General features: G+C 41.6%; 1 protein-coding gene across 3 annotated transcripts in view; it reads right to left on the bottom strand.

Moving 5' to 3' along the window:
- The window catches only part of SMAD2 (SMAD family member 2), a 49975-nt gene extending 26711 nt beyond the window's left edge, over nucleotides 1-23264 (bottom strand). For all 3 annotated transcript variants that reach the window (XM_066568880.1, XM_066568881.1, XM_066568882.1), the window contains exons 1-2: nucleotides 23151-23264; nucleotides 11909-12198 (exon numbers count right to left, since the gene is read on the bottom strand). In XM_066568880.1, the coding sequence (XP_066424977.1) occupies nucleotides 11909-12141 (233 nt within the window). In that variant the 5' untranslated portion in view covers nucleotides 12142-12198; nucleotides 23151-23264. The remainder of the gene's footprint in view (nucleotides 1-11908; nucleotides 12199-23150) is intronic.
- Nucleotides 23265-25427: the final 2163 nt, after the last annotated feature.

Here is a 25427-nt window from a genome sequence, read left to right as displayed (position 1 = left end):
CAAAACCAACAATAAACCTAAAAACACTGAGGACGTAGATGTTTATGCTTTAAGATGCATTATTGAAATGGTAGCTTGGAATTCCTACACTGCTTTATTTGTTACACTATTATATCCAATAAAGGTCTTCTAACTGCTGCAGTTTCACATCTTTAGAAACATAAACTACTCTGTGATAACATCAAGCAGTGGGTTATGATGACACCCAGTGCATTTCCATAGGTTAATGTTGTATCATTCTTTACAGACCTGAAAATCAGAAATATCCAAGGACAAAGTACCTGTATATGAAGACCTATCCATCCCAATACTGGCTGATATATCCACAACAAATTGTTTTGTTAATAGCAGACAAATCTCACAGAAGATCACGCTCCCAACAGACATTAAAAAATGACCTTTATCTCAAGTTCTCTAACCACTGTTAGTCACAGTAGGTGTGGTGAAAGATTTCCCCACAAGCTAACAGGTACAGCTACCAAGCAAGGGCCAAGTCAAGTAATTTTTCTTGAGGAGTCCATCATCCTCCAAGTGGGTGAGTGGTTGATGCTACCACCTGCGTGGGCTAGTTTGCAGCTGATAGACAGCTGAGAAAACATGAGATGTTTTGATTAACCTTCTCAAACTACTGTGTATTTGGGACAGTGAAGGGGAGAGATTAGCCCTTCAAGTTAATTGTCCACAGTCCTCAAAAAGGATATTACCTTGTCAAAAAGATTACTCTTGGAACAACAGTTACAGGATCTTCAAGTACCTCATTTCAAACTGAACTTTCCTCTGGACAGCCGCTATGAATTACACACCCATGTCAGAAACGCAAGAAGAAAAACAGAGGTTATATGCTATGAAATGCTCAATCCAGGGAAGCCACCACAATCCCTGCTGCAGCCCAAGCCATGCACACCTGGCAGAAAACTGGTGAAACAGAGAATACACTGACCTTGATCCATATCCCAAACAACAGACTGTCTTTATGAAAACATAAAGAAATACCAACTATTATATAGCTAAATTATAATTGTTTCCTATAAGGAATTTCAAATGAAGTTAAAGTTTGAGCCTTAGAGAAAGCTTCCCCAAGCAACACACTGAGGCTGAGAATTGAATGGTACTTGTGACATCGCTTTTTGCCAAAAAGATACAGTTATGTCTGACAATGCCCTCACCAACACTGACAATGCCCATATTTCATGACAAAAATAAAGAAAACTCACAACTAGCAAGGAAGCCATAAAAAGCCTTGAATAGTTGCATTGTTCAGATAGAATAAATAGATAAAACATTTCTAAAATGCGCTTTGCATGTTTGCTGTGATATTATATTACTTCATATGCTTTTCATAAGACAAAATCAAGACGGTAATAGCCAAGGTGCCTGACTAAAAGCCTCTACTCTCCTCAGGCCCAGAAGAGAACATGGGACCCTACAGCAGATACTGTCATCAGAAAATTGGAATATGCAGGAGAGACCTCTAGAATAAGAATGAAAGGTACTTCCTGAGCTTTGCTGACTAGAGCTTAGGCAGAAAGGATGTGTTAAGACCTTGGCCACGTCCTGAAGTCTTCGACATCTTGCTCATGATTCACACCCACAACATGCATCTGAAGACTGTGCCCACAAGTGCTCTTGCCTCACATCCAATTGCTTAACAGGTAAAACACTTTCCCAGGACATCCAACAGTTTCTTTTCCTCACTCCACCTACCAGAAGTCAGCCCTGATCTACCATCACCTGCCCTCTGCTGAGGTGGCAGTTGCCCTGCTCTCTCCCTCTGTCCTATGGCAGCCAAAAAGATGAGTGTTTCAAAGGCTCAAGGAAAACTAACATTTAAGTTAACAAATACATGGATTTTGCTGGAAGGAAGGCTGCTTAAATCCTTCTTGGAATGTCTGTGGTTGTTTGCCAAAACATTGAGGAGCTCCCAGAGGATCGACAAACACATCAGTACTCAACTCCAGTAAAAATGTCTTCCCATCAGCAAACAGAATTACAGAATTTTTTAAATGACTGCCATTAATGCAGCTTGCACTAGGTAGAGCCATTCTGTTTTCCTCCTATATTCATCTAATTGAGACATACAGTGGACAGCAAATTTTTGGGTACTAACTGTGTTTAGACAAGATATCAATCTGCAAGACAGGTACATGGGACAAACAGAACATTCAAAATTAAAATGCAAAATAACTGAAAAAGCATTTTTGTTATTGGTTTTGCGGAATTTATGGTTATGGACACATGTGAATTCCTTTCCCTGGTATGGCTGTTCAGTTCATATTCAAGTTCCTCCCACTGCAGCAGAAGTGGGAGAAGACATAAAGAGAGTAAAGAATTATCAATGAGCTTGGGTGACTGGAGGCTGTGCTGCTGCAGGTTATGCAAATACTGTAAGGTACAGAAGCCACTCCTGAAAAATGTAGTTGGAGTCCATGAGATGAACATTTGAGTAGTCTACTAGAGACAAGGCTTTTTCAGCCAAACACCTGAGTCAAAAACCATTTCAAACACAACTTCTGTGCCACAAAGCTGCAAGATTCAAACATCAGTTGGTATAAGCCTTTCTTCATGTTCAAACCTTCAAAATTACAGCATGAGTTGAAATTATTTCAGGCATCAGAGGAACTCAACTTGAAGCGTTCCACAAAACTAAGGGGAAGTAAAGACCAGTTCTGGGAGGTAACTCACTAACTGAACTAAACAGTAACTTTGAAATTCTGCATTTAAGCTAAACTGAGTATGCTTCACTTGCACCAGGCTTTTCTCTTCCGCTACTCAAGAAAAGAACAAACCAAACACTGAAAAAGGGGCCTGGTCTACCTACAATTATGAGTGAAGATTCTATGTGAAAATTCTCAACTCTAGTTCTAAGACTTCCTTGTATATTTTGCAATGAAAAGCCACAGGAGGATCTTTCCTGCACAAATGCTGAAGTCAGATTACTGTGCAGCACTTGTTCAAGGGGATTTCCCCAACCTCATTGTTCTTCTGCCAATTCTAAAGCATATGCAGCGAGATGTGAACTCACTCCAGCTCCCGATTGTTCTCTTCTATCCTGCCAGTCGGCTTCAAACAATGCAACATGACAGAAGCCAAAGAAAGCTGTTCATGATGAGACCATGGCATTGTACACAGTAAATTTCAGAAGCTTTCTACCAATCAGCAGTGCAACTGAGTCAGAGTAAGTGAAAAAAAACAAAACAACCCCAAGTAGTAAACAAGACATGGGAAATTACTTTTATTAAATTAGCAGGTGTACATTACAAGTGGGATTAAATCAGTAGGGAGCCTATTAAACAGCTATTTGTGTTCAAAGCTGCAGCAGTAAAGGAACTGCAGTATCTTGTTTAGCCTATAAATTCCTCCTAGCCTAACAGCGTGAGCAACATATTTGGGAAGTTTCTCATGTAAAATTGGCTGGGTTGTCATAAAACATTCACAGTAGTAAAAACAGCACTCAGGTGTTTTGTTACAGTACCAAGAAAACTAAAATGGCTGACTTCTACAGAAGAATATAATGAGAAGAGGAATCTTCACCACACTAAATAGCTGGCCAGCTATAAAGGCATGAGTTACCACAGCAAGATAGGGAATAGTTTAGCATAGACTGTGGCTGGGTAAAGACTGAGTCCTTTATTGGAGAAAAAATAACTATTTATGAGATAATTTGGGGCTCAGTATTGACAATAAAGCACAGTCAACAAAATTTTTTGAGTGACTAATACATCTTCTTAATGGCAGCATGAACTGTCAAGATGCAGGTGTTACTCTTCCTAGTCAAAACTTTCTACCAGAACCTACTGTGCAGGTAAATTGCTAAAGTAAACACAAGCAGCCTCAGCATCAGTTGTTAACCCGATAATTAACTGCAAATTAAAAATTAAAAAAAAAATTTAAAAAAATCAAGCAAGCCTAAGCACTTCCTTTAACACTTATTTTTGATTCAGACTTTTCCTGCTTCTTACCATTAAGGGAATCCTCATGAAGAGCAGCATCAACTTAAACAAAGAACTTTCACAAATCCTAACCACTCACATTCTCACCCCCAAATTTGCTTTCCCATCACTGATACTTCAACAGCAAAATACTTTAAGCTCACTCTCTAAACAATTAATACACCTTATAGCAGTGAAGGTGGCATTATTACAATCCTTAAAAAAATGTATCTCCATTTATAGAAAAATAACAGCAAATTAGAAACTTAGGTTACCTGGGAAAAGGCAGGAAATCCAAGGCCAGAATCCACATTCCCCCAGCCTTTATCCAGAATTCCAGTTAGTATACAATGTAATCCTAAAAATTCAACATTTCTTCCTTCTGACTCGAGAGACAAGCTCCTTTGAACTATACAGCATTTTCCTACGTGCTAAGTATTTTTCACATTTGTATTTTTACACATTGACCTAGTTCAAATGACATGCCAACACTCTCTGCTTGGCACACCAACTCTAACAAATTATGTGGGTAAGTCACGTGGCTTCCTGAATTGCACGAGCTTAAAACTGGCAGCCCTAAGTATCTTTGTTTAATACTCTAAGACTTCCTTTTTCAGGATGACATCATTGTAAGATGCTGTAACCTGAGCTATGCCTACACTAAAGCTTAACCTCAGCTACAGCAATTCAGTCCTCACCACCAGCCACAGCTGGGCCACAAAACAAGTTAACAGTTATGTTTTACTATTTGTAATTAAACCTCACTCAATTACACTTGAACACAACTGCTATCCTTAATTTCAGTAAAAAAGTTCATCCCATTCAATCCTGCGCCATGGGCAGGGACACCTTCCACTATTCCAGGTTGCTCCAAGCCCATCCAACCTGGCCTTGGACACTTCCAGGGATCCAAGGGTAGCCACAGCTGCTCTGGGCACCCTGTGCCAGGGCCTCACCACTCTCACAGGGAACAATTCCTTCTCCATATTGCATCAAACTCTGCCCTCTGGCAGTGGGGAGCCATTCCCTGTGTCCTGTCACTCCAGGCCCCTGTCAAAAGCCCCTTTCGTGAAGTCCATTTAAGCCATCTGAAGAAGCTCTCAGGTATCCCTGAGAGAGACTATTCCAGTGGCAGTAGAGGAAAAGAAAGCTATTAGAGAAAAAAAAGCATTATCTTGTGCTCATATCCATTCTGCATCCTACTCCACACATGAAATATAGCAACATCATTAACCAAATAGGAGAAAACTAACAAAATTTGCTTTTAGACTATAATGTGGAAATTACATTGAAAGGGTTAATAAAAGAAGGAATAACAGTATTTAACAGGATAACAACACTGCCATATTAATTGCTAAACTCTAGTTTAGACATTAAGTTTCAGGGAGCCTTGAAGTCAAACCTCATGTGAATATTTATTTCCCACTGTATATACATGCAGCATCTAAAGGCGTTTTGCAGCCTAGAGTTTGAACATGTCATTTTACATAATTAGGGCAGCATCCTTTTGTCTATAACCACATCCTTTAGTCTTTTACAGAGAACAATATTTAAGTTCCACCATAATTATGAGACTGCAGAATAGGGGCAGTTTGATTCTCCTGCTACACCTTTCCTATGAACACATCCAATGTACTCACAGTATCAGATATCATAAGGAGGAGCACAAGATTATGAAGCTAATCTTGGCCAATATCCCCCACAATCTCAGCTGTTTCTTGCCATACTTCCAGAAAAGATTTCTTTGGCTTTGTTGAAAGAATGTTTTTATTGAAATTCCAACAAGAGAAAAACAGAGGGGGGTCTGCTTAATCCTCAATAAGCCTGTCATGAGAAAAGGGAGTCAGTTTGTCAACAAACGATTTACAAGCATATTATTCCTGTAATCTCAGCAAGAAAAACAGCACTTAGTGAACTTTGAAGCATCGTCTTAAATATCTATACATATTTTTGAAAGCTTAAGATATTCAATTATAGTTTCCATGCATTTCCATTTACATCCAACCCAATGCATCCAGACTGAGAAACACTACATGGTTTGAGGACATTTTTTATATATTAAACTATGATTAAGAATAAGTGTCCATCCCCAGCTTGAATAGTGAATTATCCCATCTCTGCTACAAACTATCAGAAAGTGCCAAGTTTTCTTTCTGAGAAAACAGGCTTCACCTCTGTCTGGATTGCAATGTTATTTTAGGCTCTACCATGCCAACCCAAATGTCTACCACTGTCCTCTTCACTAACTTGCTCATACCTTAGCAGATGTTGGGAACTCTCCTAGAACAGTTCCCAGAGAAACTTTCCCTGCTTCCCAGTTTAATTGCTGAAATCACCTGTGTCCTATGGCTTTAACCTGAGAAGGAACAAAGGAGTACCTGTAGTGCTCTCCTCTGAAGTAACCTATTTTGGGGAAAGATATTAAAGCCTGAAAACAATCTATTCTAGAAGCTGCAACTTGACAACTCAGCTCTATTAGTGATCAAAAGCATTCTTAAAACTAGGTTACTGCACTTAGCTATGTGATCACTTTCCTGACAAATATCCCCAAGAAATTCAAGACAACATGCTAACTGGTAGAGGGTTTGTTTTTTTCGCCTCTTTACACCTAAATTTACTTTTTACTCAGTTACGTGAAGAAAAAGGCATCCAAAAGGCATTATTTTAAAATATTTGTTTTCAAACAGCAGTTCCAAGCCAGCTTCCCCATCTTTGAACAGGGTATTTCTTTGCCCAGTGTACTCCTGCTGTTAACTCTTGTGTAGACACTGTGATCTGCACCCATAAGCTCCATTCTCGGAGACTCAGAGTAACTAATAAAGAGAGCCAACCTGCAGAAAACAATTTTAACATGGGCCATGAGCCATGCCTAGGCCCCTTGTCTTATTCACGGTAGGGAATGAGGAAAGGGCTGCAGGACAACCAAAGGAATAACATTTATACAACAGAGAAACACAGTTTCTTCAAAGGATTTTAATCCAGTCAAATGGCCTTTTTTTCATGTGTTTGACAAATTTTCATCAGATTCTGCAGCTTTAAGTATTGAAGCATTTCAGAGTACTCAGAAATAGAGCAAAATTAAGATATACTGGATTTATTTCCTGGATACTTTAAGCAAGCCTAAGAGAAGTTGTGTCAATAGCATTATTCACTTCAGCATCAAGAGCAGTCTTTCAGGCTCAGAAGTCACATGGACATTTATTTCACTAAAAAAGCTGTAACTAAACAACAACCAAACCCAAAAACACTACAGCCTTCAGATGCAATCAATGCATGCTACTGTGTTTTTACATTTATTTAGGAAAGAATATCATAAAGGTATTCTGAATGCAATGCTTAAATAACAACACCTTATTTCCCCAGAACTTATTTCACCCCAGAATCAGGGTGTAACCAATGCCATGGGAGCAGTTAAAAAAATTGCCAGCCTTTAGTATTGGATGAAGTGAAACCCATACAGGTATGGCTTTAAAATATTTGAAATATTACGACTTCCTCCTAAAAACCTCAAAGCACCATCAACATTAATGAAGTTGATCAGTAATTCTAACCAATCACTTAATTTGTAACTGTGTGCTTCACATTCCCAACACTCCCTCAGTATCTTCCACATTCCCAAAACCATGGAACCCATTGTAGGGCTTTCTCTTTGATTCCGAATGGTACAAAAAGTCACTATTCAGCTCATATTGGAAGCAGAAGCTAGGTGCTTTAGAAATTTAACTATGGACTGCAAATTCCACAGATCATCTTAAATTCTTACTCTCACTCTTTAAGTCAAAATTGGGAAGCTGCAAAAAAACAAGCAAGAATAAGCTTCTAAAAACCATGGCACAGAGAAGCTATCCTCATGTTAAACAAGAGGGACAGAAAGCACACGTAAGACCAGATAATAGTAAAATTCCAATGGCAAAGCAGGCTGGAAAGCAAGAGCATGACAAGAGTATTAGCCCTTGCTCTGCTCTGGAAGCAATTGCTGCATTTCACCTGGGACTCTGAGGCACCTGCATGGTACCAGCACCCCAGAAGAGACTCTCTGAACTGGGTTTTTTAAACCCAGAAAGCTGGGTTTTTAAACCTTTCTTCAGCCAAAAATCTGCCAGAGTGCTCTCCATCAACTTTCAACATTGCTCTACTTTTGTGATGCAATTTAATATAAATCAGCAGTAAAATTTACCTCCTCTGCAGGAACTAAGCCCCCCAATTAAAGCTGAGATTCAAGTGTTAACTACAGTTCCACATACAGTATCAAAAGCAACTATATATAATAACTGTAATATGACTATTGCTCTAATGTCAACAAAAAATTGTCCAAATTCAATGCTTCCCTTCCCTTAGGTTTTGGTTTGTTTTTGTTTTTTAAATTTATTTCCAATTTTGAAAATAAAGGAACTACAACAGTCCAGGTCACTATTATCCCAAACCTGACCCAACCAAACTCTTTTCATTAGTTGTACATTATAAGGCACTTTAAAAAAGCAACTGTTTTCTGGTCCCATTTAAAAGAAGCAGAAATAAGGCATGAAGCATATCTGTACTCTTTTTAAGACAGAAAAATGACTCAGCTGATCACACCAAAATACTGAGATGCTGAAACTAGTTGTGTTTTCATACTTTGGATTCCAATTCTCTGTGCTGTTACCACTGAAACAACTTTTTAAATAACAAAGATAAGACTATATGCCAGACTACATGCAAAAGATATGACAATATGCCAGCTGATTATTCACTACATGGCATGGTTTGGTTTGTTAGATGCTTGGATTTCAGCCTCCACTAGTTACAAAGCATTTATGGACTGGGTTTTGAGGAACCAGGTCTAGAGGAAGATGCCTCTGCACATGGCCGTGGCAGGGGAGTTGGAGCTAGGTGATCTTTAAGGTTCCCTTCAACCCAAACTAATCTAGGATTCTGAGATTCAAAAGAATAATCCAGGCTAGGAAGGAAGAAACTGCTCCTTTAGAAGAAGGATGCTCACAGTGTTTCTACACTGACAGCATCTCCTGACCATGTCAAAAGTACATGAGAGAGCATAAAGACAAGTTCTTAAATGCCACCAAATTCATTTTGTATTTTAGAAAAGTGAACTCACGTGCCAACATTTAGTTTCAGAATACACAAGGATTATGTGATTACAATCCCACTGGCTTGCTGGGAGGATTCAGCAAGATAACTACAAATTACTTAGAGGGCTAGTGTCAAAAGGACTTCTGTACTTATTTAGCCTCTGCTCTAGATTACTGACCCACTTATGAAGAGCTAAGCAGTCCTGCTGTGCAATGCCAACACCCACTCCATCTGTTTGCTTCTGCTTTCTCAGAACCTCCATTAGTCTCGTAAGAAGTTGTGTTAATTACCACATGAGCAGCTTTTGTGTAGTACACACAGGATCAGCCTCCCTTAGTGTGCAGTCACCTTGACAAACAGCACAGGAGCAGAATAAACCTGATTCAGCACAATTATCAATGACACACAGTAAAAAATGCAGATTTCTGAGTAGGTGATTTATTACAACTTTTGTTCAAGCTGCTTCTCAGTTTCGTGAAAAGTCTGTGGGAGTTTGGAAGCTTTAGGTTTCAATGATGAAAAAGTATACTAGAGTTAAACACTGTATCAAACCTCTGGAAATCTCCCAGGGGACCAGAAACTTCTGAAACTGCAAATGAAACTTTTTTTAAAGAATAATGCAACAGTGACAAACAGAAGCATCCCACGACAGTTGTCGATATCTGCACCAAATTAAAAACAGTAGTAAGTAAAACTAAAGCTAGCTAAAAACCAACATACACAAAAACATTTGGAAAGCTAGCCCAGCTGTCACATCAGAACTGCATCTCAGCAGCTTGGCACCACAAACTTCCTGCTGACTAGTAAGGAAAAAAGTTTCAAATTCAGCATTTTATTATTTATCCCTGCTGATCTGCAGATCTTTAAGACATTCATTAAAGTGGGTCTCAAGCAGTGGTTTCATTAACTTACTAAATCCAAGAACAGAATCTCCAAGAAGTCATTACAATACTGAGTTGACATTCATTATTTCTTGGGAACCCAAACTACTGCTGTCAAAGTGAAGTAATATCAACAATATAAAACCCAGCTATGAAATGAAAAAATTCTGTATGGCACTGCTGGCAGCCCTGATATCACCCTGCCCCTTAGTGCCAAAACAATTTTTTAATTTAAAATTAAGCCCTGTATAATAGCCAACACCAACAGAAAAACTCTTCCTGATTAACTCCTAAGGTACTCAAGAGGAGTAAAATCCAGGTCCAGTTCTTTTTACAGCTGAGTAGAGGACAGAGAACAGCAAGAACTGCTAGTCACAGAATATCTGTATTCCATTTTAAAGAATTATTTATTATGTCTACTTTAGCACAAAAGGTCACGCAAGCATACTCTACTATGAGTAGACTACTATGAGTCTACTCAAAAACAATGATGTATTAGAATACTGTTTGTATCTTCTAACAAAATTCATTGCAGACATCTCTTTTTCTGAAATAGCAATATCTACTGTTCCAGTTTCCCTGAAGGAGGGCTCTATAAAATCCAAGAGCTCTGGAACCTAGGTACACATTTTTATACCAAGTGTGTTTAACTTGCGCCATATGAAACAACTTCCAATTAAGCACCTCATCTCAGTTTCAGTAAAGACTCGCTAAATACACAGAGTCATCTCAAGAAACCTAAAACCTTACAGGTTCCAATCTTAGTCTGGTGATAATACACTGAGACAAGAAAGCACTAATAATCTATTGTTTCCATCTGGCAAAAGGAAGAAAGCAGAAGGCAAAACCAGAAATTTTTGGGTATATTCTAGGGAAGAAAATAGAAGCAGAGTGCAGCATTAGAAACAAAACGTGAAAAGAGAAAAATAAGAATTAAAATAGTCATTTATTCAGGGTAGTGTCATGACTTTCCCAGACAGCTGTGTCAAATCGAAAACAGAATGCTGAAACCATTATCAGATAACAGCTACAACACATTTGATATATGGAATCATTAGTGACACCAGTCAAATCTAGCTTGCGCTATGATTAATAGAAAGTTTGAAAGTAGCTAGGATGAATGCGCTAATACAGAAATGAAGTTCATAAACCAGATGTAGCTCCTCTCCCCTATAAAAACTTTAGCATCAAGTGACCTAAGTGCCCAGAAAAGTGAAATTCTCTAACTTTCAGGGAAAAACACACCTGTGAAGTGATTTGATACTTCTGTCACACACCATGAGCTTGCCCAGGCACCCCAGTGGGATTTCAGTGCAACATGAATCAAGAGCAGACTGCATTATACTTACAAACATAACCCTTGCTCTCGCACAGCAGTTGCTATGAATTAAAGCTGGGAAAGCCAAAGGGGTAGAATGCAAGTTGTTCATCTAAATCTTTATACATATCAGAGGAGCAATTCTAGAAATACCCCAAGTTATTATGCAAAAAGTGTTTTCATTAAACAATAACAATAATTACAGTAAATAAACTGGTCTTCAGACAACTTGCCTCCAAGGATAAAATTTCCCTTCAAAAGGGAGAATGGAGGCAGCTTGTACCATTTAAACTAGCAGATAAAACTGAAAATAATTAGATTACTGAAGTGTTGACCAAGGAAAAACTAGTCTTTTGGTATTTTTTCAAGTACAAGTGTTGGCTCAAGCATGCTCCCCCCTCCCCAAGTATAGACAGGGTTATTAAATAAAAGCATGAAGCAGTGCTACAAACTAAGACCGGTGTTAAATATCATCAGAATACACAAAAACAGGATCCTGCGTATCAGTGAAAATTGAAATGTAACGAAATTGTGACTTCACAAAGCATGTGATTCCATTATAAGCAAGCACCATATTAATCCAATACAGGTTTTAATTAATTTTAAAGAATCAAAAGCATGCAACTATTTTTTAGTCATTTGTTCACAGAAGGTCTGAGCATCCATTTAATCATTTCCTAAGTGGCTGTAACTTCAAATACAATAGCACCTACCTTGGTATTGTCACACATTTTGTATTGCAATTCTGAGTGGTAATTGCCTTCTCAAGCTCATCCAGCTGTCCCGTTTTCTTTAGCTTCTTGACCAAGCTTTTCACTGCTTTCTCACACCACTTCTCCTCCTGACCATTCTGCTCACCACCACCAGCCCCCGCAGTGCCACCAGCGGATTTTTTCCACCCCAGAAGTCTCTTCACAACTGGTGGAGTGAATGGCAATATGGACATGACTTCCACCAGACAGGACACTCAGCAAGCAATGAATTGGGGATTCCCGCCTGATCCCTGAAAACACAAACCAAAACAAGAGACATGTTAGCACTGAGGTTTCACATGAAACAAATACCTGTCTGCCTCAGGACCTTTCACTGCCAAATGCCACAGGACACTGCATCCCAAAAAAAAAAAAAAAAAATATAATTAGCTCAGAAGTAGTCTGTATCACAGTTAGGTACTTCATCAATAAAGATCAAGTTTGCTGTAGACTCTGCAATAGCAAACACAAACCAAGATTACTGCTGGAATAGAAAATTAATTTTTTCTCAAATCTTTCCCAACTAAAGCAAACTTCACCAAATATAGAAGGTTAACTTGAGTCTAGCTTTGTACCTAGGCTAGCTGGTTTAAGTAATTTATTAATATTTTCCCCAAGTGATTGACAAATTGCATACATATATATGCATGTTCTGCCCATCTCCAAATTAATTTAGCAGATGAAATTGTGTTTGGAAGGTGATTTAGTCATTATGGCTTGACAGAAACCTTCCAACAGCCAGCCATTTCACAAACCTTTTCTCATTTGTCATGTTTGAAATAACTACCAGTTATTTTTACATGGGGGGACACCAATTTCAAATTTCCCCCAAGTCTAGTAATAAGCCTAGTCCCTTCTAAAATTCAGTGGTCTACAGATAATAAATCCTCTCAAATGGCAGTCCTTAAAATCAAGTCTTTCAAAATTCACTAAATGAACAGTTAAAATCTTACTTTGTAGGCATCAGGGTAGTAGAACTATCTGTTTTCAATTTTAAAAGCCCTTCATTCAGTATAACTACCTGATCAGGATATTAATATAAAATGAAATATTAAAAAGGATGCTGAAACTGGAGCTATGTTTAGCATTCACTGCATTATGCACTTCAAATCATTTAAAAGAGAAATGATAGCCACTTAGGAAAAAGCATCTTGCTTTTGCATCTTCCATTAGGCTGGTTTTAGGCATTAAAATAAAATACCTGAAATCAACAGGCAGACAGCTGTTAGAAATTGCACAAGGACATTAATGGTCCTATGGATGGAAGCATAGCTTTGAAGTAAAAAATGATCCTATTTCCAGGCAACAAATGGGTATTTGAACTCCAGAAATTTCCCATATTCCCAAGCTGAGTAAGTTAGTTCAGTCAGCTGAAAATACCTTGTTTTAGCTAAAAGCTAACACTACCTTCAGGCTATTTGATTTGAGCTTTGAAGGCAGCTTACGTGCCTCTCCAACCTGTACAGGCACACTCCTCACATCTACCCAAAATATACCAAGTTCATCTTACTGAAGTCTCCCACCTGCACAACAGCATGATCCGAGGTACTTCAGGCTACAGTATTCATGGCTAATTTATGCCTTGTCACATTTTTGCAGTTTCAGTGAGGGCCAAGTCAACAAACACTAGATTATATTCTACAGGTAATTTAAGTCATAACTTTGCAACTTCTACAAAACAGAACATTCAGTAGGCATGACATTTCAGTTTCAAATAAATTACACCTCCATAAACCAGCTTCTCAGAGCACCCAAAAAATATGACAGAAGCAAGCAAAGTAGTTTTCTGGGGTAAGGGAGACAGAGGTTCTAATTAACAGGGACCAAGATCAACACTGATAATTTTATGCAAGCCATTGAAAATACTCCATCCTAAATCACAGAATCACTGAGTGGTTTGGGAAGAGACTGTTAAAAATCATCTTGTTGCACCTTCTGCTATGGGCAGGGACGCCTTCCCCTATGCCAGGCTGCTCCAAGCCCCATCCAACCTGGCCTGCAACACTTCCAGGGATGGGGCAGCCACAACTTCTCCAGGCAACCTGTGCCAGAACCTAACCACCTCCAGAGGCAAGAATTTCTTCCTTACACCCAATCCAGAACAACCCTCTCTGAGTTTTAAACTATTGCACATTTTTTGTCTGTAGAGGCCCTGGTAAATGATAAAACATTCATTTTCACACAAGACTATAAAGAAATTTTCTTCTTCTAGCAACATTAAATTTTTACTGAATTGTCCCCAATAACTCCAACTGATGGTTTTGCTGAGCATTGCATTGGAGGCCTGGCTACAGCAAACAAGAAAAATAAAACTAAATAGACAACATTTTTTAATGAAACACTGACTCAGACACTCAAGGTCCAGTATGAAAAGGAGTCAAGCCAACAGAACAGCTTTTTGCCACAGGAAGCCCAGTTCTCTTTCCTTTCCTTTCTGTGGCACCATCACCTCAGCACCAGTGCTAATGCTCTTCCATAAAAATTCAGCTAGGTAAGGGTAAAAACCCATCAATTTTCTGGGGGTTTTGCCAAGATAGTTCTCTTTCAAGCTAAAAAGCTGCTCACACATGGTACTGATGTACTACAAGTGATGTCAGATGAATTACAGGAGTGTGGAAAGAGAACTCCAGCCCCAGACTACCACTGCAGCACTAGTGTTGACTGCATAGCTGGAAATGTGCTTTAATTTAAATCATTTATTTTGGTGACAAAGCCAAATTAAGTAGCCTGATATCTTTTGAACCATTTGAGGGCCTGGCAGTGAGACACATTAGACCCCTAATGAGTACACCAAGCAGCTCCAAAGATTAAACAGGGAGGCTTGCAGAGCCTCCACTGGTTGAAGAATCACACTGGGTTTCTAAAGCAGGGAGCAGCAGTCCCTGGGAGCTTTATAAAAATACTTCAGCCTTTGAGCAAGGCCAGCGCTGGGTGCTTCAGAGGCACACACAAGAAATTCAGAAAGACTGAACTAAAGGAGACAACCTCTTTGGCTTTTAAGACTTGTTTCAAAGAGCAGCAATTGATGTATGATATCTAAATATTCAGTGCTGACAGATGTAGGCAATCAAGTACCAATATCACTGCTGCTCCACACACCAATTCTTATCCTTATCTGAATATTTACTGTTCTTTAGCTTCAAATTTGACACCTTTCAGTGCCACAGAATACTCCTTTGACTGTCAGCCTTATAAAACACAGACTTCAGAGAGGTCTCATTTACCACCAAGGCGGTAAATAGCCTCTTTTGGAGCCTATTCTCCCAGGCCCTCCAAACAGTCTCAATGCTTTTATCCAATTTTTCAGCTTTTAATACTCTCTGTGATGAGGTGCTCAATTTTGCAGTATTCTCTCCCCTAATAATGAAATAAAATTTTCTGTGTTATCTGGTGGTTTGGTGTTTCTTTATTAAAGATTTGCTTTCCTGCTTCAAATGTACATTGAGTAACTTAAATCCTGGAGCACAAAAGAATTTAGAAATTCCATACACTTCATTTGAACTCTCACATTATTTTGACATACTCAGAGGAAAATAAATTTTTAAAAAATCTCTTTTTACATTTCCAAATGACTGTAAGCTCAGATCTAACTAATCAGAAATTTCCAGATACTACACTTAATTTTATACAGTTGCCTTACAGATGTGGGCTCATCCAGCTTCTGCAGAAGATATCAGAAAGCACAAGTTGATATGTTACCTCCATGAAAATAAACTGTAAGAAATCCCAAAACACCAAGAGATACATTTAAAGAGCCCTTTCTAACAATGATTTTTTGCAGCTTAGCAGCTATTTAACAAAAACACAACATACATCACAGCTGCAGACTAGGAGTCTCGGAGGCTTAAACTAACTTCTTCCTTCTAGCTATTGTTTTGCCATGTCAGTGATTTGCCAGGAGTTATCAATAAGAATTTCAGTAAGTTATTCCAGTAGTGACCCTGTATCTTTCAAAGGGTGAGCAGAGAGAATGTGACACAAGTAGGACAGGGACTTCATTCAGCTTAATACTTCAGCCTATTGTGATGAGTACTCGCATGAGAGTAAATTTCAACCTTAATTTACGAAAAAAAGGCACTCTGCTCCAAGACTAGAGAGATAGTGCAAACTGCAAGGCACGGGTAGGCTGAATTATCAGCAATTTGGATAAATGGAGATTTTGCAATGAAAATGCAGCTATGGTGCATCCAGCCCAGTTCTCCAACAGCTCCTAAGGTGGCAAGAGGACATGCTACTCAAGGAAAGCATGCGAACCTGGCTGTATTCTGAGCATGTGAACCTGGCTGTATTCTGCAGTCCATTCTCCTCATAATCCTTCAGCAATTTTAACTATTACAAAATTAAAGGCTACATTACTACTTACTTCCATCAGAAGCAATTTATGGACTTGCTGTCCACAAACCCATCTAACCACCTTTTGAACATGCCTTCACAACCTCTTGTGGCAGACTGCACTAGTATTTAAGTGCCCACTGTTAAAAGAACTACCTCTAGTAATTTAATTTATTCCCTTCTAGTTTCAGAAAGTCACTCTTGTTCTACCACTGAAAATTTTGCTGAAGAATGAAGAACTACTTGCATTCATCTGGCTTGCAAGCTTCACAACTGTGTACAATTGAATCATGCCCCTCCCTCAAATAAGAGGGCTCTCAGCCTCTCTTCACAAAGAAACTATCTGAACACATCTCACACAGTTTGGGATGTTCCCCTGGACAGAGGCCAAGCCTGAAAGCTTTACTTCTTCCATTAAATTAATTCCAAGTACTTGAAGACACTGTATAAGGACTAATCCAAGGACCACAGAAAAAAATTGTATCAGCCTAACATTGTCTTTGCATTTATTCCTTTTGTCATATTATCCTAAAGCTCTCAACATTATAATTTAAATATAAAGCACAAAGACAGAAATTTACACCTCATGAGGAACTGGAGACCGAAGGCAGGGTGCACATGTCTGCTTGCTGCAGAACATCTGTCAGGAGCTCAAACAAACATAAGGATCCCTAGACCTGCATTGATCATTCTACCTGTACCCACCCAAATGGTATCAGAAACACCTTGTTTACACCAATGGGTTTAGGAGTCACTGTTAAAGCTCATTTTTGACCAGCAAATCCCATTTCTATTCATCAATTATAACTTTTAGCTTCAAATGGATACAGTAACAGAAGAAGATTTGATCTCTTAAACAACAATAATTGCATACATTGCTGACACTTACCTCTTGCTAGAAACATTCCTCTAGATTTTTGCCTGGTACGCATTCTTCCTCCACTAAAAAAAAATTAAACACATTCTCCCCCCAAATGCACATAGAACACAATCTTTACCAATGCTGCAAGAAACATTTCCACATTGCTAAAATGGCCTCAGATTAACTACATGCTGAATATGTAACATCCCCTCTTACTTGAAGTGGTTTTTTGTGATTCCCTTGTAGTTTAGAGCCAACCTCCTCAAAAAACTGAGTGCTCACAGCCTTTGCTTTTAAAAGGAGCTCAGATGTGCTTCACCATCACTGACTCTTTGCACCATGACCCCTGTGCTCTCTTCTGCTGAGGCCCAATGGCATGGCCCAAATTTGATCCTTATTTCCTTCCTGTGCACTACCTCCAATATCCACTACAAGACACCAAGATTCAGGGACTCTCTGGGTAGCTGTAGGGAGATTTTCAGGATCCCTTCCCTACTAGTTCAACTAGTAGTATCAAGTCAACAGAAAACTTCCATTTCAGCCCTTTCCATCCCAAGTTCATCTCTGGACTGTGCCTTCAAACTCTAGCTATGGATACCCAAGGGAGTACTCATTGTTACCCAGAAAGGTACAAAAGTTTCTTTAGATTGCTGGAACACAGAGAGCCATGTGCTGTTACTCCCAACAGATTAAGACTGGAAGAGCTACAAATTGCCTAACTTTGGTGGTATTTGTTTCATCTCTGCCCCCGCAGCATATCTCTCCTCCCTGATGCACACATGTTTCTATAGTTGGTCAAACAGTGTCATAGTTGGCAACTTCTAAAGTCAAAGTTTGAGTCATGTCTACTATTATTCCATTCTACTGTGCTTCTCTGGAACAAGTATTAAATATTAAGCCCATGATCCCAGCAATAACTAAGCACAAAAGATGAAGAAAACCTTAAGGGCAGCATACTAGCAGACTAAAATCTTCAAGGGAAATTTTCCTTTCCTGAGCGTCTGGAACATACTATAAACACATTGGTGCTACCAAAAATATCAAGTGATTTCTGGCTAATTTATTCTAAAGCCTTATGCAACATATTTCATATCAGTCTCCTTATTCATCTTAAACTTGAAATAAAGAAATCTGATCTCTCCTGGTTTTACTAGAAGTATTCTGGCTTAGAAGAATTTCATTTGCAAGAGCTCTTCTGAAATAAAGAGGACAGAAGTTAAGCTCCTGAGGAAAGAAGATCGAGGAAAATAATTTGTGGTATTTGAGAGAAAGTCTACAAGCTCATTTCCTCCCTATTTTAGTCCCATTTTTGGGATTTTTTTAAAGATAATGTTTTTTTCATTAATCCTGGAATCTGGAAAAGATTCTTTATCAATTTCACCAAGCGCACAATGTGCACCTGAATTCAGTATGAACTTCAAACTGAAATCAAAGTCAATATTTTACATTTGAGATAGAATCTGCTCTAGCTTAAATCACTCAGTGGAAAGGACAAGGGGCATCTATTGCACCCACCACTCCTCCAAAAACTGCCTTTCAAGATTCCAGAAGGGCTAACTCTTTCATTTCCTACAAACAGACATCTGGTTTTGTGACACCTTTCTGAAGAACCACCACCAGAAAAAGTGATATGGTGCTCATTCTTACTGCTCATTCATTCATTCATAGTCAGGCCAGAGTAGAGCAGTATTCCGTACTGGGGTTTGGCTCTTTGGGATTGTTTTGGGTTTTTCCTTCAGAAAGGGAGTTCAGCCTCACTGAGTAATGCCTTCAGACTCCAGTTTAGATTTTCAACCCATCAGCCCAATAGGAAAGGTGGCTCTGGAGAGCTCCCATCCCAAGGAGCTCTGGTCAGCAAGACCAAGGTCCTGGTTCTGTTTTGACACAGGCTGATGAAATTCAAGGCATGATGCTTGTGACCTTGGAGGGAAGGAGGAGCAAAGTGATTTCCTCCTCTGGGCCAGCTTTACAGCGAGAAATTGAAACATGCCTATACAGAGACTCAATTTACACATCTTTTTAAGTTTACCATGCTCTAGTATTGCAATGCATCTTGAAACTCTACATAACTATACTCATTGAAAACATAGTTACTCACCTATCATGACTGTATATGTCACTCACTCCATGAAGTCTTTTTATGAATCAAATGAGAAAACTCAAATTTCTCATATACAGAACTAAACAAGCATGATCATGATCTTAAAAAAGCTTGGGAAGCTGGATTTTTCTTCAATTACTAAGGGCTACCTCAAATTGTAGCCAATGCAGTAATGAAAAGGTGTGTTGCTATTAAAAAATTAGCACTCCATCTAACACACGCACTCCTGGCATACTAAAACTGGCTGCAACAGGAGACATGAGAAGAAAGAGTTGCTAATTTTATTGACCTTTGATTAAACTCCTGGAGGGCCCAATGTATTTTAGCAACTCTCCTAAAACTGCAGAAGAGGAAAACTTCCACAACTGTAGCTGGCGAATCCACCTGTCTTTACAAAGACGCAAAATTCTTCCACTTATTCAGTATTATGAACAAGATCAGAGTACTGCTTCTTAAAACTCAAAGGACATTAACAGCCCCAGAAAAGCAGTGACTAAGCACTCCAAAACACAGCAGTTTAAGCCCTTCTCACCTCAATAATTTTAACTAAAATTTTCCATGTGCGACAGGCAAGTGTCAGCTTCATTATTTTAGAAAATAAATACTCCTGGGCTAAATTTGACAGGAATATTCACAGAGCTGCTATCAGTTACCTAGGTACCTGTTTCAGTTTATAGCTTAGCAGCTCCTCCACTTTGTTAAAGCCCAAACAATTGCATTTAACAATTAGTTAATGTGAGTTCACTTTCAATAGAGGCCTAGTGTTCCTCAGACAAGCCAGCCCCCCACCCCCTTGATAAGCAAGGTTCCATTATGTTATATATCTATCTGATGTTAATCTCCTATTGCTCCAGGGTTTTAAACCAAGCTCAAGCCCCAGACTAAACTGATGGGAGACTCAGGAGCCCCCCTCTTGCAGTCTCTGCTTGGTCTTCGTTCACACTGTGGCTGTCAAACACACAATCAGAGCAAAAAGTCATCTGGAATGAAGGCTTACTGTTTGCAATGGAGCTTCTGTTACTGCAAGTGGAGAGGAATGTTTAGAGAGGTTTTCTGCAGTAGCCAATTTCTTCTAGCCCAGAGAGTATTGAGCACAGGGCTGCCTGTACTCTCCATTCTATTACAAAAACCTAATCCCATCGCATGACCTGCAGCAATTCAGTTTAACAAATCAACAATTACAAATATTTTGGCAAAGTAAGCTTAGGTATTGTTTGCCTCTCGGCACAGTTCACAACCAGTTTATGGCTTTATGATAAAAGTCATTAAATCCAATCTGAAAAGCAGAATTTACAGCTCACTTAGCAAGTCAGGCCCATAAATGGATGCTTTCAATTACAGGGCATTTACATGCACAACCATTAAGGCAGCACTGAATACATTTGAAAACTCTGGAATACTTTTTATAATAATTAAAACTTTGCGTACTGTTCTTTATACAAACAAAACTTAGGAATTTGCTTCAGTCTCAAGCAGAGCTCCGATTCATTGTTACCCAGAACATACTACAAAGCCTGTTCTCCCAGTACTTTAGTGGGAAAGGGATTAGAGAGATGGAAACAAGGTTTGTTTTTTAAAGTTGCCCTCAGTAGCAGGGAGGGTTTTTTGAGCTCCAATAAACTCAATTATATCAACTGGTGCTCAAGACTTCTGAAAGATCAAGTGGAACAGGAAGATGGAGGAGGACCCAGGGAGAGCCTTTCATTTGGAGATTCACTGTGCAACTCCAGGGTATTTGATTTTGTTGGTCAATCTAGCTGCCGGGTGGAAGGAAACAAGAGAACAATTCAGAGACCAAATCTTAACCTCATTTTTTCAATTGCTTCAATTGTCCTGCTTCTTTTACTGTTAAACAAAACCTCAGGAAAGCTGATGAATTCTTCTCCAAGGTTCTATCACGCACATCCAGCCTCTTCAATGAAAAAAAAACTGGATCTTCAAACACTTACACTCCTTTTGTTGACTGTCTGTGTATCTGACCCACGCAACTGCAGAACAACAATCAGCTGCCAGGTTACTCTTTTCAACACCCCAAGATGCTGTCCAACATATGCTCAGACTCATCTTCAAGTGGAAAACACCTTAAACAAGACCCTCCCCTTCCACTTCTTCAAGGCATTTGTAACTAACGTTATCTTTCATCATGATAGTGCTAAGCAAAGGGAGGAAGGGACTTCACAGACACCTCCTTTACTCACACTCTCTCATCCCCCCCGAATTCACCAGATCCTGTAAATGTTAGAAGTTTGAAAGCTGTGCCTCAGAAGGAGCACACAAACAACCCACTCACGCACCAACACCTCGACAAAGCATGAGAAAATCTAAACAAGCAACCTCGCTCTGCTGGCCTCTCACCTCAACCAGAGGGTGTTTCTTTTCCAGCCTGGAGAACAGAGCAACAGCTAATCAGTCCCTCACTGCAGAGGCCAGCCCCCACAGCAGTAATGTCATGAATCAGTCTGAAAGTACAGCTCTCCAGGCTAAGACAGAACGCTTGAGAAAAGACAAACCTGCTGTTACCTGCGGCCTCCTAACAAGCTGTTATTATGAACCTCTCACTACCAATGGAATCTAACCCCTTTACACCCCTGGACTGTGACAGCATGAGCTCCACACACAATACACACACAGGCTGCAGGTTTTTGGAGACACTTGTTTTGGTTAGCCCAGTAAACAAACTTTTTCCTAATGCTACCCCACTCACAAGCATTTGAAAAGAGCACAACACACGTGTTGGGTTTTTCTCAGTCAGAAACTGTGACGGACGACCAAAGAGACACAAGACCAGCCTGCAGCCTGAATGCCAGCTGTTCAACAGCTCTCCACAATCATCACAAGAGCTCTTCGCTCATTCACACGCTTTTTTCCGTTCTTTTATTTCCCCAGAGTGAACACTAAAAGACTACGCTGCATTGCACTTCTCTTCCCTTCCACTCTCCACAAAATAAAAAAAAAAAAACAAACCAAAAAACCCTACAAACAGGAACTCCACAACTCTGCAGCAACAACACCAACCACTTGCCCTTATCACGACAGAGCTTCCTTTATGCACTTATCGAGACAGATGAGACATTACCAGGTTGTGTTTGTTTACAAACAATACCCAGGGATGGAGCTGCCACAGCTCCTCTGGGCAGCCTGTGTCAGCACCTCACTACCCTCGCAGGGAGGAATTTCTCCCCAGTATCCCACCTACCCCTGCCCACTGACAACACACAGGATGCTGCAGCATTAAAGGCGTGAATAAAACCAGTAACCTCGAGTCCTTACTCACGTGGGCTGTGTGTATTTTACACCCGCGGCTCTGCAGACAAGGAGAGGGGACAGACAAAAGGGTGAGGCGAGGCCTCACCATCCCAAACACAAACTCTTAGCTCCAAACACAATCCCTCACCCCACACCGCTGCTAACTTTCTCCTCCAAAACTCCACGGAGTTTCGCACACACAGCCCTGACTGCACGTCCAGGAGGCACATAGGGGTGTCCTGTGCAGCGGTAAGAGCTGGACGCGATGATCCCCGCGGGTCCCTTCCAGCTCGGGATATTCTGCAGACCCCTGCAAGGAAAACACACCGGGCACGGAGGGAGGGAGCGGGGGAAAGAAGGAGCGGGGGAGAGGGAGAGCGGGGGAGAGAGGGAGCGGCACAACTTCTTTATTCCTCCCTCCCCTCACCCACACACACACGGGCAGCACAGCGCGGCCCTCCCACCACAGCCCGGGGGTAATGCCGGCGGTAGCGGGATAACCAAGCCCGGGTCCCACCACAACAAAAAGGGCGAGGGCGTAGGGAGGCGCCCCCGGCCCCGCCGGGACCAGGCCCGGACGGTTCCTCACGGCCCGCGCAGCGCCAGCGGAGCGACCCTGCCCATGGGGCAGGACCCCGGGCCCGGTACCCACCAGCACCTACCGGGAGCCACCAGGATCCGCCGAGAGCCACCGCTCCTTCGCCTCCTTCTTCCTCCTCTCCCCTTCCTTATCCTCCTCCGTCCCTCCGAGTGCTGTGCGGCCGCCGCCTCTTCCCTCAGCGTTACCTCCTCTGAGGGCCCGCCCCCCGAGCCGCCCCGCCCCCGCCGCTGGGCGGGGAGGCCGCCCATTGGCTACCTTTATCTTTTCTTTAAAGATCCGCACTGCGATTGGTCCATGGGTCTAATTGGCAGACAGAATCGCGAATAGGGTGCCCGCAGCGTGAAAAAAAAAAAAGACAAGGGAAGGGGAGTGGAAGAAACAGGCGTGAGGCGAAGGGAGGCGGGTCGAGGTCGCAGCGCTCATTGGTTGGTTCGGCTGTCAGTCACATCGCGCGCGCCCGCCGCGGGAGGCTGATCGGCGCGCGTCGGAGGCTTGGATGAGCTGCTGCAGCGCAGCCGCAGTGCGGCGCCCCCGCTCCATATCCTTCCGCGGCGGGCTCGGTGGAAGCTGAGAATGAGTGCATCGATTCCCGGCGGGAATTGCCGCTGGACTCCAGCTGGGATCTGCACGGGTGGGCTGTGGCACCTGGCTTCTACCGGCAATAGTGTGACACTACGACCAGGGCAGCGACCGCCCCCCTGTGCCGGCACTGCTGAGGCACTTCCAGTGCCGGGGACAGCTCTGGGCCCTCAGGACAAGAGAGACCCTGAGGGGCTGGAGCGTGTCCAGGGCAGGGAACGGAGCTGGGAAGGGGCTGGAGCCCCAGGAGAGGCTGAGGGAGCTGGGAAGGGGCTGAGCCTGGAGCAAAGGAGGCTCAGGGGGGCCCTTGTGGCTCTGCACAGCTCCTGACAGGAGGGGACAGCCGGGGGGGTCGGGCTGTGCTCCAGGGAACAGGGACAGGAGGAGGGGAAACGGCCCCAGGTGATGTTGAGGTTGGACATTGGGAAAATTCCTTCACGGAAAGGGCTGCCCACCCCTGGTACAAGTTGCCCAGGGCAGTGGTGGAGTCTCCATCCCTGGAGGGATTTAAAAGCCATGTGGATGTGGCACTTGGGGACATGGGTCAGTGGTGGCCTTGGCAGTGCTGGTGTCACAGTTGGACTCACTGGTCTCAGAGAGCTTCTCCAGCCTGAACGATTTTGTTGTTCTAAATAGATTCAAACTGCCCACAGCTCCATGTCCAGCAATGGCACAACAGTTCCAGGGCAGGGGTCCCAAGGTGTGACATGGACACAAGGCAGCCCCAGAGCCTGCCCAGCCTCCCTCTGCTGCCTGCACCCCAAACTCAGTAACTCTTTACACACTCTTAACTCTTAACATAGGGGTTCCCCCATATGCTGGGTTTTTTTTAGCTACTGTCCTCAATAGTATCTGCAAAGCTTTAACCACTTGTGTTGAGGTAATGGTGAAAGGTAACCAGATTCCTGTGCCCCAGCAGGGGCCCAGGGTCACCATAAGGGAATCAGAGCCTGTTGTGACAGTGCATATTTGGGGACCCACTGTGAAACCCATGGCTGTTGTGTCTGTAGAGACCTTTGCAAGGATACCCAGCAGGTTCTCTGGGGCTATTCAGCCTGGAAAAGAGAAATTTTCTGTGGAGACCTCGCAGCACCTTCCAGTATCCAAAAGGGCCCACACGGAAGCCAGAGAGGGATTCTCTGTCAGGGACTGCAGTGACAGGACAAGGGGGAATGGGTAGAAATTGAAAGAAGGGATGTTTAGGCTAGATCTTAGAAAGAAATTCTTTGCTATGAGGGTCGAGAGACACTGGGACAGGTTGCCCAAGGAGGTTGTGGATTCCCCAACCCTGGAAGTGCTCAAAGCCAGGTTGGATGGGGCTTGGGCCAACCTGTATTGTGGAAGGTGTCCCTGCACATGGCAGTGGGGGTCAGATGAACTCTTAAGGTTACTTCCAACCTCTTAACATTCTATGATTCTACAGGTGGGAAGCCATAAGGTGGGAATTTAATGGTGTTTGTTGAGGTGAGAAGGTCAGTTCCAGATTTGCTGTAGGTCTGTTGGAGATCCTCTGGTTTTTTGGTTTTTTTTTTGCTTTTGCCTTTTCGATACTTTAGTATATATCATATATCTCCACTTCAAGCCACTTCCTTCACACCTGAGGTCACCTCTCCCTAACATAGCAGTTGTCTCTCCAGAGTCATGCTCATTTTCTAGACTGAGAGGGTTTCTGCACTCTCTGATGTAGGTGTTATGATTCAGTGTCTTGGGCACAGCTCCCATCTCAACAGGGTTGGTATTCCCAGGAGCAAGGTGAGAC

Source organism: Molothrus aeneus, chromosome Z (genome assembly GCF_037042795.1).
Source record: "Molothrus aeneus isolate 106 chromosome Z, BPBGC_Maene_1.0, whole genome shotgun sequence".
In the NCBI taxonomy this organism is placed as follows: domain Eukaryota; kingdom Metazoa; phylum Chordata; class Aves; order Passeriformes; family Icteridae; genus Molothrus; species Molothrus aeneus.
Note: the sequence above shows the minus strand (reverse complement) of the source record. Positions and strands in the feature narration are given on the sequence as shown.